At 54.9% G+C, this 18,255-nt stretch overlaps 1 protein-coding gene across 1 annotated transcript in view; it reads left to right on the top strand.

Annotated features, from left to right (window-relative positions):
• The window catches only part of RAB11FIP4 (RAB11 family interacting protein 4), a 39,118-nt gene extending 28,136 nt beyond the window's left edge, over positions 1–10,982 (top strand). Inside the window, exons 9-13 of the mRNA XM_049637882.1 lie at positions 1,276–1,357; positions 1,839–1,976; positions 2,060–2,218; positions 3,257–3,400; positions 4,577–10,982. Coding sequence (XP_049493839.1) covers positions 1,276–1,357; positions 1,839–1,976; positions 2,060–2,218; positions 3,257–3,400; positions 4,577–4,693 — 640 coding nt within the window. The 3' untranslated portion in view covers positions 4,694–10,982. The remainder of the gene's footprint in view (positions 1–1,275; positions 1,358–1,838; positions 1,977–2,059; positions 2,219–3,256; positions 3,401–4,576) is intronic.
• The last annotated feature ends 7,273 nt before the right edge of the window (positions 10,983–18,255 follow it).

Here is an 18,255-nt window from a genome sequence, read left to right as displayed (position 1 = left end):
GCCCCTGGGTCCAACGTAAATGGAAAAGCAGGGCCCGGTTTCTTTTGGGCTTCTGGGCCGCAGGTATAGCTGCTGGAACCTGAGGCCGGTAGGGAGAGGAGTATTGACCTGGGAATCTGGGTTGCTTACCCTTTAGCTCCGTGACTTTGGACATCCTGTGTCATTTTCTGGGCCTCAGTTTCCCCATCTGTCAGTCCTCCCTCCCAGCCCGACAGAATGACCGTGAAGGCAGGTGGGTTGCTACACATCAGAACAGTACACACAGGTGAAGACTGGTGTCCCAGGGCTGCCCTCCCTAATGACCCAGGCCAGGGAGGCCACTGGGAAGCTACCTAGGCCCCTGGCAGAGAGAGCAGTGGAGCCATCACTCTAGGAAGGAAGTAACAAGTGTGAAGGAGAGGGAATGTTCGGCAGGAATCGGTGGCAGAAATGACCCTGTGCTGTTCCGGTGCCACTGACAGCCCAACTCACCTGCCCTCTTTTCAGGTCATTTAAAATGACCTGGGTATAGGGGCGCCTGGGTGGCTCAGTCGGTTAAGCGGCCGACTTCGGCTCAGGTCATGATCTCGCGGTCCGTGAGTTCGAGCCCCACGTCAGGCTCTGTGCTGACAGCTCAGAGTCTGGAGCCTGTTTCAGATTCTGTGTCTCCCTCTCTCTGACCCTCCCCCGTTCATGCTTTGTCTCTCTCTGTCTCAAAAATAAATAAACGTTAAAAAAAAATTAAAAAAAAAAATGACCTGGGTACCTGGGCTGTGTCTCCTCATGGGATCCTGTTAGGACAGCCCCCTCTGGACACTAACACAGAGGACGATGACCTGTGGATGTCACAGGCAGCTGCGGGGAGGGCCGAGCAAAGAGCCTGGGAGAGACGCTGGGGGGAGAAAGAAAAGCAAACGCTGTCTTTGCTTTCCAAGCGGGAGGGACCTGCCACCACCAGCCACAGGAGGACCTTCTCTTTGTTTAGCAGAAAAACGTCCTCTGTGTTGTTTCAGGCTCTAAGGACGCATGTGAAAAAGAATCCTATGTTCTTATTCACAAATGAGTGTTTCCTTTTATCACAAACAGAAGGATGGTAATTCGGTGTCCTTCCCAGTTTGCCTTGGATGACAGGAAGCTCGAAGCTGTATTACCCATCTGGAACAACTAGTCATATTCTCTCTCTCTCTTGCTTTCTGGTATCTTCCCTCCTCCAGGAAGCAGAGAATCGCTGTAGACTGTCCATCCGTTGTAAGATGACCTCCGTTTCTGACATGTTTGTCTTTCTCCTTTTCCCAGGGTGCAGCAATTAGAGGAGGAAAACACCGAGCTCAGAACAACAGTGACCCGGCTCAAGTCACAAACAGAGAAGCTGGATGAGGTGAGCAGCAGGCCTAGGAGTGTCCCTCAGACTCCGATCTTGAGCTGAAGCCACAGAGGCGGTGTTGGCCACAAAGGCCTCTAGTTGCTAGTTTGCCCTAACAACAACAACAACAAAATAAAGTATGAATAGTAATTTGTCTTGCTATGTTTCTGATTTTCCAAACTTTTTTTACAGCGAATATAATTTTTTATATAATGGGGGGAAGTAGTAATAAAAAAGAGAGAAGGAGGCTAGCTTTTGTTTGGCCGCACCTTTGATTCAGGTTTCATCTGGCACCATCGAAGGGCTTCAGAGGCCTGTGTTTCTAGAATCCTAAGGGACCCGGCTGTTTCTTTAAGCCGTGACTCGAGGGCTGTGTTCAGGGGGGCTGGTCGGACTGCCCGCCTGTCCAGGTGGCTGACCCGGAGCCCCCCGACGTCCCTGGGGTGTAGCGAGCCTCTCTGGGCACCGTCCTCCCTGACCCAGTCCCCCGATCCAGGAGCGGCAGCGCATGTGTGACCGGCTGGAGGACACCAGCCTGCGGCTCAAAGATGAGACGGACCTGTACAAGCGCGTGACGGACAAGCTGCGGCAGAACCGCCTTGAGTTCCAAAAGGAACGGGAGGCGACGCAGGAGGTGGGTCCCAGGCCGGAGGGCACCGGGCACCGGGGCTCCCTCCCGTGGCCGCGCTCCCGCCAACCAGCCCCTCCCCCACGCAGCTCATCGAGGACTTGCGGAAGGAGCTAGAGCACCTGCAGATGTACAAGCTGGACTGCGAGCGGCCAGGCCGGGGGCGCAGCTCGTCCTCTGGCCTGGGCGAGTTCAACGCCAGGGCCCGCGAGGTGGAGCTGGAGCATGAGGTCAAGCGGCTCAAGCAGGTGGGCCCCGCTGGACGGGTCTCCCGCATGGGGCCCCAAGCTGCAGCGGCACCTTCCCACACCCCTTCCTGTCTGCTCCTCTCAACGTCCCTGCCCGGTGGGGCTGCCCGTCCCCACCCCACAGCTCAGGCAGGGCAGCTCACCTCTAGGCCACACTTGATGCGGATCCCGGGGTCTCTCCTTGGAGTCCACACAAAGAAGCAGACCCCACTCTGCTGTCCTTGCCGATGGAGTGGAGGAGGAGACTATCCAGCCATGGATGAGGGTCTGCTGTGTTGGGTCCTCCCAGAAGCAGACCCGGATCCCAAGGTTCCATTTCAAATGGTTCCCGGGAGCACTCCCATGATGGGGGAGTTGGGGGAAGTGGGATCAGGAGGGGCAGGGACCAAGGGAGGGTGTGATGGTGAGTGAAGCCCCCTGTTCAGCCCAGCCCGACATTCAGGGGTGGGAAACTGCTCTAGAAAGTCTACTCCTGCTGGCTTCACCAGCATCCCACAGCGATCCGAAAACCCCAGCCCTTTCTCCTGCATGAGGGCACCAAGTCCCAGGTGTGCGGTTAGTTAGGAGACTTTAGGCAAAAGCTAGCACGTGGTGCTGGCACGTGGGGTCTGGGCAGGGCCCTGTGAGGCCACCTGTACTCAGGAAGAGTTCCCACAGAGCAGGATTCCTGAACCTCGCTACAGGAGGAGACTGGATCCAGCCTTGCAGCCCGGAGACCCCAAAGTATCAGGAGCTCCTCTTCTGGCTCACTCACCCCAGGGAGGAAAGCGTGGCCAGGAGCCCTGCCCTTATCTGGAAACTTTGTTCCCCTGAGTGGGCCTATAACTCTTCCTCAGGAACCTGTGACCTCCCAGGACCCAGCCCTTCCCCCGAAGCCTGGCAGAGGTCACATCACCTATGGGTGTCTTTGAGCTGGCCTGACACACACCTGAGAGAAGGGTCCCGGTGGCAGTCAGGAGACCGTGAATGCAAAGAAATGGGTTCTGCTGGGTTCTGGATGCTTCTGGGAGCTGACGTTGCTTTTGTCCCACTCCACAGGAGAATCATAAGCTGCGGGACCAGAATGATGACTTGAATGGACAGATCTTGAGCCTCAGCCTCTATGAAGCAAAGAACCTCTTTGCCACCCAGACCAAAGCCCAGTCTCTGGCCGCAGAAATAGACACGGCCTCTCGCGATGAGGTAATGTGCCCTCTCATTCTTGCTTGGGAGCCTCGGCCGCTCCTCTGCAAGTCCTGTCCCGCACCCGTGTGCTGTGATGATAAGTCCCAGGCTACCCCGAGCAGGGGAAGCAGACCAGGGCCTGTGAGGGTCCCCGTCTGCAGCCACCTGAGTGACCGTGCAGAGTGGTGAGGGAGTTAGAGCATTTCTGACTTCCTGCATGTGCTGGGGGGAAGCTCTGGGAACAGAGTGGAGTTTGAGTCTTTGCTCTACCAGAAACATGCCAAAATGGCCGGCTGATCAACATGTCTCTGTCAGCCCGTAGTGCAGGAGAAGCTAGAATCCCTCTGCCTCAAGCCAGGAGGGGAAAGACACTAGCGTTTCTTGAGCACCTGATTGTAGTGTGTCTTCATCTTCTGACAACTCAAAGGCTTCTCGGACATTTCCATGTTACAGATTGGGAGGCTGGGACACAAGATCACCCAACTTGTGGAGGGAGAAGGACCCAGGTCTCCAGAACCAAAGTCCGTTCTGCCCCACCACCCCACACCAGGGTGTGCTTCTAAAAGATCAGGCCTCCAAAATACCCTGGTTACATTTGAACATGAATCATAAGACAGTCACTGAACCCTTTATCCTGTACTTAAGACACAGAGTTAAGTGCTGACTCCTAGCCTCGGGGGACTCCCAGCTGAGCTGGTTACCAGCCTCCAGTCTGGGGGCAGATGTGGCATTTCAGTGACCTAAAGGACACGTCGGGAATGGACCTGCACAGGGGCAATGGCAGGGTCGGGGTGGTGAGGGGACCGTTTCAGGTAGAGGAAACAGCTAGAAGCCTTACAAGTCTTAGGGCCCTGGGACTCTGGATGTCATTCTTGATTGCAAATGCCTTTAGCCAGTGTTTTCAGCCTATACCGAGCAGTTGCTCATACTTGGGTCCCTCCACAGACCAGTTGGATCAGAATCCCTGGGGGCGGGGCCTGGGCGTCAGCATATCTCACACACCTTACTGTGAGTTGTCACTGCTCTCGCTGGTTTCTGGCACCCAAGTGCTGAGGTTGGTCTGGGGGCCTGCCTTGCCCAGGTGTCCCGAGCCCCTCTGTCCCGGGCCCTGGCTCATCACAAGCTGGGGATCCGGGTTCCACCTGCACTCCAGCCCGGGCCCGGCCTCTGACCTGCCTCTCCCGTTCCCCCCAGCTCATGGAAGCCCTGAAGGAGCAGGAGGAGATCAACTTCCGGCTGAGGCAGTACATGGACAAGATTATCCTTGCCATCCTGGACCACAACCCCTCCATCCTTGAGATCAAACACTGAGACGAGGGCTGGCTGCAGAGCGGCCTCGGGACCCTCCCAGCCCTGGACCCTGGGACCAAGGCGCAGACCCCACTTGAGGATGCGGCCCAAGCCAGGCCACACACACACACACACACACACACACACACACACTGTAAACATCATCTCTGGCCACCATGTCCTGTGTACTGATGCGTATGTGGGGAAGCCGCTCACACAGCAAGGGGTGAGCGTGGGGCTGTGAGTGTCATCTGCACAGTTACTTCCCGTGCACTTTGCAGTCCCCTTGCAAGAGCGGATGGTCCTGGAGGGTGGGAGGGGCAAGGTCTGCTATCAGGAGTTACTGTAATAACAAGAACTGGAAGACTGTGTTTCAGGTACTGGATGAAAATGATTCTACCTCTGGGGATAAGGATTTAAAGATGCTCTAGTGAGACAGGCTCTTTTCACCCCACCTCTGTTCCCTGTGGGAGTGGGAGCAAAATTATGGTCTTTCCCAGGGGTTCGAATGCCTAACGGCCACATCCTCCCCAGCCTCTTTGGCCACCTTTCAAGCCTAGGTGCTCAGGCTCAGAGAGGAGGAAGGGGCCCTCCCAGAGCCCCTCCCTGGCCAGCAGCCCCTGTGATGCCTGTGCATGGGGTGTCCCGAGGACTCAGGCTTGCAGGAGAGCTGGCATGGGGCAGCCTTCGTTTGAGAAGTTCTTGGTATTTGGGGGGTTTCCTGTACACTTCCCCATCCCTGCCTGCCTGCCTGCCTGCCTGCCTCTTCCTTTCTGGCTTGGTTGTTTTTTGGTTTTTATTTTAGAGAGAGAGTGCGAGTCGGGGAGAGGCGCGGGGTTGAGGGTAGGGTGGGGGCGGAGAGAGAGAGAGAGAGAGAGAGAATGAATCTTAAGCAGGCTCCACACTCAGCATGGAGCCCGACGCCAGGCTCAATCCCACAACCCAGGGATCATGACCTGAGCTGAAATCAAGAGTTGGACGCTCAACTGACTGAGCCACCAGGTGCCCCTCTTTCTGTTTTATTGTTAAGACCATGAAAAATGAGCGGTATTTAACTTGAGTGTAAAATGAAGGGAATAAAAGGGGGTGGGGAGTGGGGGCCAGGGGTGTCTAAGGCACGTGTTGGCATTGGGTGACAAAGACCTTAGTTCCAGGGAGGAGCGTGGTCCCATTCCAGTCTGTTCCCTCCCCGTGGGCTGCATTTCACGAGAAGCATGGATGGACAGTCCACAGGCGGGGAGTGGGCCTTGCTTACCTGCTCCTGTTCTCCACACAACCCGGTGATGGCAGGCCTCAGGTTTGGAGTTTGGGATTCTGAGCTCTGGGCTTGACTCAGCTGGGTAGCGAGGCCCCCGCGTCTCACCTTTTGGAAACTCTCCTATTCAGTTCTCAGCCAGGAGAGGTGTGCTGATGAGAGACACGGGTGAGGAGATCACAGGGAAACCTTCGTCCTCCGTCCTTGTGACACATGGTGGAAATTCTCTCTCTGGATTTTTTTTTTTCTCTCTCTCTGGATTTTTAACGTGATCTTTTGTTGTAGGCAGCTGGTACTTTGAGTTTTCCAGTTTGTCTCAGTTTTATATGGCTTGTGATTCGTTTCGTTAATCCACACATATATAAACATGTATGCTCTTGGGTTTTTTTCCCCTGCAGTTTGTTTTCTTCAGCAATTCTAGTGTAAGAAGGAAAGTTCAGGCATGTTGGGGAGGGGCAAGAAGGGGTGTATGCAGAGAAGCGGGGGCAGGAGAGGGTGAAGAGGGGATCGGGGACTTGGGATGTATGTTCCCTGTTCACGAAGGCAGGGCTGTGGCCACCACCCATCTTCATTCCGTTCCAGTCAACTTTTGCTTCTGTTGGATTTTGTGATTTCTTTTGAAGCATAAGTGTGGGGTTTGTTTCATGCTGCAGATAACGGGGCTGCGTTGGTCTGATCCAGGCCTTTGGGGGTCACCTACCGCAGGAAGACTAGGGCAGGGAGTCTCTCGACCCCCGAGGGTGCTGGTCTCCTTGGGCTCCTCCAGGGGTCTGAGAAGCAGCAGCAGTGGAAAGAAGGCCTGAGGAGTGAGTCTCTTGAGAATTTGCTAATGGCCCCTAATTAAGGGAAAGGAAAGAAGACATATCAGGACTTGGCTTTGGTCTGGATTTGACACCAGGAGGAGTCCTACAGAGGCCAGCCAGACCAAGGTCCTGGGCTGTGGGAGACTCGCCCCAGGGATGAGCATTTTATATGTAAAACTTTATATGCTCTTTAGCTGCTTTGATCTGGAATTCCAAAGGGCCCAGAGGCCTGGGTTGCACAGTCACACGGTCACTAGGCAGGAAGGAATTTCTGCCTTGGTGTAAAGGCGCGGAAAAAGCGGTCTGCCAGCAACATTCTGCCACCTCCTCCCTGAAGGGGGCGCCATGGGAGCGGCCTCCCTGAGGACGCCGCGTCTGAAAGGCCCCAAGGGACCTGGTGCTGTGCCTGGGGTCTCTGGAAAAAGGGCGGACTTTAAAATGAGACTAAACTCCACGCAACCCAGGTCTCGAGTTAAATCCAACCATCTTCAGCCAGAGTACGTCTCATAAAACCCAGACCGTCTAATTGGCTCTTAACGATCATGTAGCGTTTTTAACTGCTCTTCCCTGCTTGAAAGCTCGCCTGAGGGGGGCACATGCCCCAAGGTTCCCAGCCCCATGGGCCCTGCGAGGCACCGGCGGGGCAGACCCTGCCCCCTTCCAGTGTTTCCCCCTACTTTGTGTGTGGTCTGGTAGAGCGTTACACTCTTCTCTCTCTCCGTACGGGGGGCTGCTAGGTAGCATGCACGGTGCCCAGCCCAGTGTGCATTTCGGGCAAACAAAACAGAACTCGTAGGAGAAGTATGTTCCCTGCAATGCCTGGAACATATTTAAAATGGAGAGAGTTTTAAAATTCTGATAACTGGGTGGAATCCACAGAGGTTCTGACTTCGTTGGTGTGGAGCCTGGCCACCGAGGCACCGGAATGTTTGAACAACTCCCCAGCTGACTGTAATTTAACTGGGTGCCCCTATGTGGGTTTTGTTTTTTGTTTTCGCTGAACCCGGCCACCTTACCAAGTAGCGATTAGTAGTAACTTGTCCAAAGTTTAGAGGTGTTGCGGGGGCGTGGAGAGGGGTTTCTGCAACAGATTCACGTTTTACTCGGCAGTTGGCTATCCTTACATTCAGTTGGAAACCAGACAAAATTTGCTGAATCGTCAAGTGAGGGTTATATACAGTATCTAATAGAAAAGGAGGTACTCTCTGGCTTAGCTAGGCCTTACTCTGTGGGAAAGTATAAGAAATAAAGTTCTAGTAGAAAAAAAATTTTTTTAACTTTGAATTGGCCAAGTTACACAAATTATTATGTTTTTTTATTAGAGAGCAGGGGAGAGGGGCAGAGGGAGAGAACGAGAGAATCTTAAGCAGGCTCTACACTCAGCATACAGCCCGACTCGGGGCTCGATCGCATGGCTCGTGACCTGAGCTGAAATCAAGAGTCTGACCTTCAACCAACTGAGCCACCCAGGCACCTGTAGACACACACACACACACACACACACACACACACACACACACACACACACTTTTTAATTTGTAGATTCTCTAAGAATGGCCAGAGGGAAATTCCTTTACCTTGACTTTGTTTCTGACCTGTTACAAACACAGAGCTCAAGAATCTCCGAAAGCACTTGGACCTGAAACAGTGGTTTTCAACTTGGGTTGTGCATTGAAATCACCTAGGGAGATATAAAAACTTCCGCCTGAGCTGAACCCTGCCCCTCCTCCCATCTCTGCCCCCAGATTCCAGTGTAATTGGTGTAGGTGTGGCCCGGGCACGCAGATGTTGAAAGAGCTCCCCAGGTGACACGACGTTGAGACCCCTGCCCTAGAGGGTTGCTAGCCAAGGGTAGAGGAAGCGGGTAGAATTGGTCGTCAGGTTTGTTAATCCAGGTGCTGCGTTAACAGTAGGGTGTCAGTGGCTTTGATGGATGGTGAGAAGCCAGGAGATCCCTCGCCCCAGGATGGGAGGCCAGGTGCCTTCAGGAACTGGTGTGCCCAGCTGTTCTCGTCACCCTGGGGGTTAGCACACCTGAGCGGGCAAGTCTCTGTCGGGTGCCCGTGGGGTCAGGCGCGGGCCCGTTCTGGAGTTGGGGTAGAACAGAGTCAAGGGTCGCGGAGGGGCTGTCCCCCGGAAGGCAGCCTCCTACTTGCACAGCTGAGCAGGAGGGGACACTGGCGCTGTGGGTTTTGCCTCTGACCTGTTTTCAGGCTGGGTGGATGAGGGTCACCCCAGCGTCTCCACTTTCAGCACCCAAACCAGCACACCCCGGCCCACGTCCAGGAGGCTCCAGGTGCTGGTCTGCTGGATCATCTGATTCCTGACCCAGCCAGGTCCCGGTGGTCAGGAGGGCACAGTGTGGGCGCTTTTGTTCCACTGAGGGACTTAATGGCCGGCAGAAACTGTATCGGCCAGTGGGGACTGGTGGCTCAGGGCGAAACTAAGCCCGCTTTTTGTGCTGTGGGCACGTGTGTTTAATGCATTAGCAAATTTAGCAGGGGAAGTTTGGGAACGGTCGCCACGCCAAGAAAATGACTGTTCGCCTGGCACGACCACAGCGACTCTTTGAAAGGGCTGAGGAGGGTTTGGGGCTGAGGGCTTCAGTGCTGGCATCCTCCCTGGCCGGTCCTCCTTGGGGACGGAGGTCAGTCCCTGTAGGGCGATGCTTCAGGCTGGTGGAGACCAAGGCCCATCTGCCCAGGGGCCTCAGGCCAGAAGGGCCAAGTGCTCCCTGGTGACTTCAGGCAAGTTCCTTCTGTTGACCTTAGGGACCTTCAGGTTCTCCGTCCTGCTCTGAATCTGTGCGCAAAAGGTCAGGGAGCAGGAGAGGCTGGCACCACGGGCCAGCCCGAGCTGCGTGGCAGCACAGCTCTAAGGCCCTTGTGCCGCCCACCTGAGAACATAGGCTGCTTTCTGGAAAGGTTGGTTTCTGAAAGCATAGACCCTGGCGAAGCGGTCTGACTTTGGTGCTCCGACCTTGTAGGCTCCTCCTCCTTCCTTGTGACTGTAACCCGCCATCTGCCCCCCCTCCCCCAGCCACCCGCAGGAGGGTGGCTGAGAATGGTGGGAGTTAAGTGCTGTTGCCCCGGGGGAGACCGCACCTCCTACCGGGACCCTCTGCTTTGCTGTGCTGCACAGGCTGTGTTTTGTCTGCATGGTTTGGGGTCGCTGTCCTTGTGCCTTTTTTTCTTCCCTGTCACCACTGTACAGGATTTGCCATGTCCTCACTGCCCCTTTTCTACATCCTCATGTTTACCCTGGTCCTTCCCGAGCCCTGTAAATGTGTACATAGCGTCCCACTTGGCCTCCACGGGGTCTGCTCCCAGGCCAGGCCTCCCAGCACGTTCTTCCACACGCGCCTCCAGGTTGCTCGCTCAGCCGTGCAGGTTTGGTAACTTTGTACAGAACTCTTTTCATTACGGTCTTAAGCTCGGGGGGCTCGAAGTCCCCCGTCCAGCCTGCAGCTAGTTTAGAAGCCTTGCACACCAGAAAAGGGTCACTTTGTGTAAAGCACCTTCTCCCACAAACGTCTTCCCGTATTGGTGTCAGTATTTATAGAAAGCAGAGCGCACCTTTCTAACCGTGGGGTTCGGCCCAGGGCCCCCACAGGGACGTCATGGGTCTGCGGCAGCACCCCTGGCCCCCAGAGGAAGCTCCAGCTGTGTGTGGCTCCCGGTGCTTGGCACTGGGCTGGGTTCAAGACCACCACCATCTGGTGTCTCGAACAGCTTTGGAACTCCCAAGTGGGCAGAAGAGGCTCCTCGCTGCTGCCCCGGCCTGCCATTAACTGCCGAGCTCTTCCTCATCTGCCCGAGGTGCTCAGACCCGAGTGCCATTAATTCCCCGACTGCTGACCGGACTCACTCTCGCCCACGGCCTGCTGGCTCCCTCCGTCCTGGCCCTTCCTGCTTTCTTGGCTGGGCCTCCTGGGGCCCAGATGGAAGAAGCTACATGTATGGCCTCGTGCCCAGGGGTTTGTTAGACGGCTTTGACTCTGGGATTCCCCTTGGGTCTCGCCCCAGGAGCCTCCCTCTGGAAGTAGGCTTATCTCCGGAGCTGGGGTGAGACCACCTCCAGGCCCCAAGGCGGGGAGAGAGGGGTGAGGCCCAAGGCTGTGTCCCAGGGCCCCAAGCTCTCCACGTCCTACCTGCTTCTAGCCAAAAAGGAGCAGGCTGTCAGAGGCAGGCTCCTTCAGGAACTCTAATGTACAGACCAAGGTGTAAATAAACAGTTTGCTTTTCTTGCCTGACTTGACGGTGAGTTTCTGTGGTTGGGGGAGGGAGGGTGGAAGACAGGAGGTCTGGTTCTGGGGCTCCAGGGGACAGACAGTGTCCTTTAGGAAGAGCAGGCCCCACCCTGCATACCAGGGGGGCTGGCGCCATCCTCCAGGGGCAGGGCAGAGACCCTTGTTTTGGCCTGCTGTCCCCCGGAGAGGTGTGGCTCCCAGAAGCCCCTGGAACACCACACCGTTCCAGCCGCGGGGCTGTGATGCTCAACAACCTGGTCTTTGCTGCAGCCATGTTCCCTTTCCCAGCGGGGGCCTCCCAGGGGTCTCCGCTTGCTCTGGCCACTCTAATGGGGCCCCAGGGCCATCTTCCTCCCTGTCCACTGCTGCGGTTCCTCTGGGTCACAGGCCCAAGTCCTCCCCTCAAGCGTCGTTTCAGACCGACGTGCCCGCACCAGTGCTGCCAAAGCTGTAAAGCATCAAGGTGGCTGCAGGTTGAGCGGCCCAGACCCCCAGATTTCTGCCCTCTCCTGGTCTGCCCCTTCCTCTTACTGTGGCACTCCAGGTGTCGAAGGGATTCCCAGGTTGCCCAGGCCCAGCCCCTGGAGCCGAGGCTGCTCTCCCTGTTGGCCCAGACCCTCAGGACAGGCAGGACCGGGTCCCTTCACCTCCCCACACAGGCCCTTGTGGCGTGGGTCTGCCTGTAGGTGGCCCCCCACTCAGTAGATTTACCTGGCTTCCTGGGCTGGTGGCGGGGGGGGGGGGGGGGGGGGGGGGAGCCCCCTCCCAACACTGGGAATTTGTTGTCCTGGATCTCTGTTCCCTCCCTTCTCCTAATGTGCCTCTTTCAAACTGCCCTACTTGAGTTGCCAGATCTGCAAATAAAAATACAGGATGCCCAATTAAATTCGAATTTCAGGTCAGTGATCCTTCGGTTTAAATATGTTCTGTGCGATACTTAAAAAATTAGTAATTGCATGTCTGAAATTTGACACTGGTTCTGCCTTTCCTACCCAGCTATCCAGAAGGAACTGCTGGCCTTTCCAGAAGCTGTTAGCCCGCTTGTGCCTTTGTCTTCACATGGCCATCTTCCCTCTGTGTATCTCTGTCCAGATTTCACTATTAGAAGGACACCGGACATTGGATTAGGGCCCACCCTATCCCAGGATGACCTCATTTTAAACTTGCTTATATCTGCAAACACCCTATTTCCAAATAAGGCCCAGTTCACAAATACCAGGGCTTAGGAATTCAACATTTCAGGGGGACACAATTCAACTCAGTTTGCTATTCTGGAGAGAGGTGAGAGCCAGCACTGCTGTGTGGACAGGCTGTGCCCTCTGCGCACGTAAATTCCCTGCTCACCTGTCCCGGATGAATAGCTTGGCTATTTCAGACATCACCAACCCTATGCCCCCTGGAGGCCACGGTTCCTGCAACGGCTTCATTGTCCGATCCCAAACTCACTAGGCCCTTAAATTTAGAGCCTTTTAGAGTGGTCCAGGCCCAGGTCAAAGTCTCCTGAGTAGGTAAAAAAAAATCTGGGTCTGAAATCCCCCAACCAACCGACTTGAGCACATTGTACGTGCCACCCTCTGTGTTGGGCACTGGAGGTTGGCACGGAAGAGACAGCAGAGGCTTATGTCCTCCTGCGGGCAGGGGAGCCAGGGAAAGGTCCAGGGGGCTGCAGGAGCCGGGGACAAGGGGATTGGGATCAGCTGGGGATCAGGGGCAGCTTCTCTGAGGAAGGGGTATTTCAGAGGAACCCTGAAGGGCTGTAGGATCAGGAACCACATACGGGGGAGGCCGGCAGAAAGCACAGCCCTTTTAGGGACTCTGGTTGGGAGGTGGGACAGGTGAGTCCACTCGGAGGCTGGTGGGCCCAGGGTGGATCTCGTTCACCATTAAGCAATTGTTTCATTGCTTCCTAATGCTCAGTGTAGAGCCGGGTGCGGGGCTTTGACGCTGAGCAAAACAATCTGCTCCTCACCCTCATGGCACAGGGTGCCTCCAGAATGTTCAAATGGGAGGTTCTCAATCCTGGCTGCGTGTTTGAATAGCCCGAGGGAGTTGAAAACCCCACGGATAAAGGCCCCAGCCCAGCGGTTTGGATTCAGGAGGTAAGGGGTGGGCTGGACGCCAGGGTTTTTCCAAAGTCCCCCAGGTGATTCCAGCATGTTCACAGGTGTGAGGGTCACTGCTATGTAATCCCCCCCAGAGATCGTTGGGAGGGAACAGCTGGTGGAGAGGCCTTTAGAGAACGAGCAGCAGGATCTTAAGCCAAGGAGTGGCCTGCTCGGGGCCGAGTTTTCAGAGAGCGGCGGCGGCACCAGGCGGCAACCTGACAGAGGAAGTGAGAGAGGAAGGCAGCCTGGGACTCAGGTAAGACCCGGGTTGTTCGCTATTTGTTTGGTGAGTAAGATGAGGAGTTAGAATTGCCAGATGTCAGTGGTGGTTTGGGCAAGGCAGCCAGGCTTCTCACAGCCTTGCTGGGAGGGTCTCCGGAAAATGTCTCAGCTACATGCAAAGGTGGGTAAAGTCACTTTCTGCGCTCCCCGCACCGCCCCCCCCCCCCTCTCCCCGCAGCAAGTGCAGCACCCGTCACACTACAGGCGGCCCAGAGCCCTGTGGCCAGCAGGGGGCGCTCGCCGCGGGACAAGGCGGGCTCTCCTCGGAGGCGGCCCTCTGATTTTCCAGCCCTGGGGATCGGGATCTGGCGTCATTCCCCTCCCCTTACTCCGTGCCTAATGCAGTGCGTGGTTCTCGGGAGGTAACGCGAGGTAGTTGCCGTTAGCTTGCGTGCGCTTAGGGCTTCCTGTGTGCCAGGCAGTGTTTTATGCGCTCCTTGTGCACTGGGCCATTTAACCCTCACAACCATGGAGGGGAGGGGGGCAGCATTATCTCCATCTCACAGATGAGGAAACTGGGCCACCACAGGCGACGTAACTAGCCGTAAGTCACCCAGGGTTCACGCCCAGGCAGCTGGTCAGGGGAAGAGTCATCCCAGAGAGGGACCCGGAGGAGAGGGTTGTTCAGAGCAGGGAGGAGTCACTTCCGGCTGGCAAGGCTTCAGGGGGAAAGGACATGTACGGAGCCCTGGAGCCTGAGCCTGCGCTCCAGGAGCAGAGGGGCTGTAAGGGCACCGCGGGAACAAGCGTGTGGAGGTGGGACACCGAAACGATGGTGGCTTCACTGCGGCTCAGCTTGGCTGGCGGGCTGAGGGGTCACTACCGCCACAAATGCCCTGGTGGGGGGGGGGGGGGGGGGAGGTTGTGGCCTCTAGGGCCCAGGAAGTCCGGAGCCAGCTTCAAACCAGTCCTTCCAGGAACAAAACCAAGTAGTTGGGTTGGGGCTGCAGGAAGTTCCCCTCACTCTCCTGCCACCCCTAGTTGGACCCTGGCTTTCACTCCAAGCTCTGATACTGTTCTGATTTGGGCAGGACGTTGGTGTGGCCTCTGGGCTTTAAAAAAAAAAAAAAAAATGGTGGAGGGGTGCCTGGGTGGCTCAGTCGGTTAAGTGTCCTCCTCTTGGTTTTGGCTCAGGTCATGATCTCAGGGTTCATGAGTTCAACCCCCCACATCAGGCTCCGCGCTGCTGGTGCTGAGCCCACTGGGGATTCTCTCTCCCTCTCTTTCTACCCCTCTCCCGCCATGCTCTCTCTCTCCAAATAAATAAATTGTAAGATTTAAAACAAAAATTAAGACCATGTTTTAAATGGTGGAGCTCCTGAAAGGCCCAAATGCAGAGAGCAAAGGTGCTGAAATCTGAGCCCCTTTAAGTCACAGTTAGTGAATGATGGGGGGGGGGGGAGTCTCCAAAGATAGTCACCATTGATTTATTCCCTCCCTGTGTGCATCTCCCCTACTGAGAGAGGTGGAATTTCCCTCCCCTCCCCCACCTTTGGGCTGGCCACGTGACTACCCTGATCAATATGTGGAAAGGTGCATCATTTGTAGCAGAAGTGATAATCCTGGGACTTCTCGGCTCTGGCCCTAAGAGGCGGCAAGGAAACTTCCGTTTCCTTCCTCTTGACATGCACCCTCTTGGAGGGCGGCTGCCATGCTCTGAGGAACCCCAAGCAGCCACGTGGTAAACTGAGGTCCCAGCCCAACAGCACCAGCTCAGTGCCAGCCATATGAGTGAGGTCATGGTGAGCCTTCCAGCCAGTCCAACACCCTTGCCGACAACAGATAGGGCAGAATTGCCTGGCCAACTCCCAGAACCACAAAAAGGGTCTAGGCTTTGAGGCATTTGGTTACATAGCAATAGACGCATGAAACAGTGGATGTTCAGGAGTTTGCTCTCTGTCAGGCCTCCCCTAGCAAAAACCCATCTTTCCCAAAAGGAATCCTCCCAAGCATCTTGGGGAATAATTGGGTCCATCAGTCCCCTGACCTCACCCAGGTAGTTCTCTTACTGTGCAGGAGCCCCATGGAGAATCCTGAGTGACTATGACAGCAGGATCACGTTCAGGGAAAGAATGAGTCCCAAGGTCTGTAGCTGCATAGCGGTTGTGCTCCCTAAGGCTCCTGCCTCATTTTGGGGCTTCTGGGGTGACCTGATTGTATTCAGCTCATGATCCGCCTGGGGGCCCTCCTCGCTCCTTGAAAGTCCAAGCCACCTTGAAACATCTTGTTAAGAGGGAATGCTCCGCCAGCAAGTGGAGGAGTCTGGGAAAGGTAATTGAACTAACCACCAAGAAGGGAAAGAAAGAGAAAGACGACCAAAGCGCATTAATCCTAAGTACGAAAAGCAGCCTTCATTTACATGTCTACAGGTGCGGCCTTCTCTCTAAAAAGGTTTCAAGTTGCGCTGACGTTTTCCTATTAACAGCAGTCTTAATTTAGAGCTTTCGGGCTGGCAAAGGGACCATGAAACCCGACCAAAGGGGAAAGTGTCAGGTTGCTACTGTGCCCAAGGAAAAAAGGTCAAATAGCGTTTCAGCCCCCTGCTAACTTTAGCAGTGAATAATGAAGAAGGTGTTCAAAATTTAATTAACGCAGGGCTGTGGCTAACAGCTAACTAACCCTGCTATTTTGGAGATGAGGAAATGAGATTAAATAACCACTGAGGGGACACTGGGCATGACCCCTCCCACATTCATCCAACCTCATGGAAGTTTTTGTTTTTTTAATGTTTATTTTTGAGAGAGAGAGAGCAGGAGCGGGGGAGGGGGAGAGAGAGAGGGAGACACAGAATCTGAAGCAGGCTCCAGGCTGTGAGCTGTCAGCACCGAGCCCAATGTGGGGCTCAAACCCATCAACTGTGAGATCACGACCTGAGCCAAAGTCAGACACTCAACCGACTGAGCCACCCAGGCGCCCCCAGCATCACCGAAGCTTTAACTCCTCCATGCAGATAACCACCAGCCCGTAAACCTAGCACCAAAGAGTGTGCTACATGTAGCCTGCCGTATCAACGAACTACTGCTGTGTAACAAACCCCCCCGCAAAATGTAGTGGCTTGCAACAGGAACCATTCATTACTTTCACCATTTTGTGGCTAGGGTGGCAGGTCCTCGGCTGGGTGTTCCCCGGGCTCAGCCACATAGCTGCATTCAGCTGATGAGGGGTCTGCTGGGCTGGAAGGTCCGAGATGGCCACACTGATGTGTCTAGCAGGTGGTGCCTGCTTTCGGCTGGGAGACTCTCCTGGCCTCTCACCCTCTGTTAGCCAGACTGCCTTCCTTACATGGGGGTCTCGGGACAGGGCTCTGAGATATCTCCCGGGCAGAAGCTGCAAGGTCTCTTGGGACCCAGGCTTGGGATTTTACACATCACTTTTGCCACATTCCACTGGTCAAGCCCATGTCCAAAGAGGAGGGCATAGACTCTGCCTCCGTATGGGAAAGCAGCAAAGAATGTGAGCCTGAATTTAGTCTGCCACGCCTGTCTATTTAAAATTACAACCAGGGGAGGCTGGGTGGCTCCGTCAGTTAAGCGTCGGACTCTTGGTTTCCGCTCAGGTCATGATCTCACGGTTTCGCGAGTTTGAGCCCCGCATCAAGCTCTCCGCAGTGTGGAGCCTGCTTGGGATTCTCGGTCTCCCTCTCGCTCTGCCCCTCCCCCACTCACCCTGTCTCCGTCTCTCTCGAAATAAACTTAAAAAAAAAAAAAATGGGGGCATCTGGGTGGCTCAGTCAGTTAAGATGTCCAACTTGGGCTCAGGTAATAGTCTCGTGGTTGATGAGTTCGAGCCCCGCACTGGGCTCTGGGGTGACAGCTCAGAGCCTTGAGCCTACTTTGGATTTTGTGTCTCCCTCCCTCTCTTGCATTCCATCTCTCTCCCTCCCTCTCCCTCGTCCTCTCTTTCTCAAAAATGAATAGACATTAAAAAACTTTCTTTGGGGCGCCTGGGTGGCTCAGTCGGTTAAGCGACCGACTTCAGCTCAGGTCATGATCTCGCAGTCCATGAGTTCGAGCCCCGCGTCGGGCTCTGTGCTGACAGCTCAGAGCCTGGAGCCTGTTTCAGATTCTGTGTCTCCCTCTCTCTGACCCTCCCCCGTTCATGCTCTGTCTCTCTCTGTCTCAAAAATAAACATTAAAAAAAAAAAGAAAAAAAAAATTTTCTTCAATAAAAAATAAATAAATAAATAAAATGACAACCCTTCCTCCCCCCTCTGGAATTTCCTATCCTTCTTCCCTATTTGATGTTTCTCCCTAGTGCTTTTCACCAACTGATATACTATGTTTTGCTTATTTAAGAATGGACGCTCCATTAGGGCAGGGATCTGTGCTGCTTAGTTCATTGCTTACAGCTCCAGCACTGAGTCTAGCACATTGTAGGTGCTCAGTGAGGATTTGTTGAAGGAATCGATGATGGGAACCTCTTACTACTGTGCTATACGGAAGTGGGTATGGCCTGATTTCTGCCCCCGGGTTCTGTGTTCTTGAGCCAGCTCTCACACTTCGGTGAAGTTTCATAGCATCTTTGCCAATGCAAAAAGGTCCTAAAAACGGCACAGACGTTTAGAAAACAGAAGTCTGATCACATACTTATGGCTGCTCACTCAAGGAGACAAGACCTGGCTCCCAGGCCTACCAGCTGAGAAGTGCACCTGGACAGACCCACCATGACCCCACCAAGGAGCAACCCAGTGCAGCCTAGGGTTGGCTGTGAGTCACAGCAGAGGGTCGGAGAGCAAAGAATTTTCTTTTCAGGTTTTTTTTCTTTTTAAGGTGCTTTTATAAAATACACTCCTTAGAGCAGTTTTAGGTCGGTAGCCAAATTGAGAGTTCCATATTGCCCCTCCCCCACGCACAGCTTGCCCCACTATCAACATCCCCACACCAGAGTGG

This window comes from Panthera uncia, chromosome E1, assembly GCF_023721935.1.
Source record: "Panthera uncia isolate 11264 chromosome E1, Puncia_PCG_1.0, whole genome shotgun sequence".
In the NCBI taxonomy this organism is placed as follows: Eukaryota; Metazoa; Chordata; class Mammalia; order Carnivora; family Felidae; genus Panthera; species Panthera uncia.
Note: the sequence above shows the minus strand (reverse complement) of the source record. Positions and strands in the feature narration are given on the sequence as shown.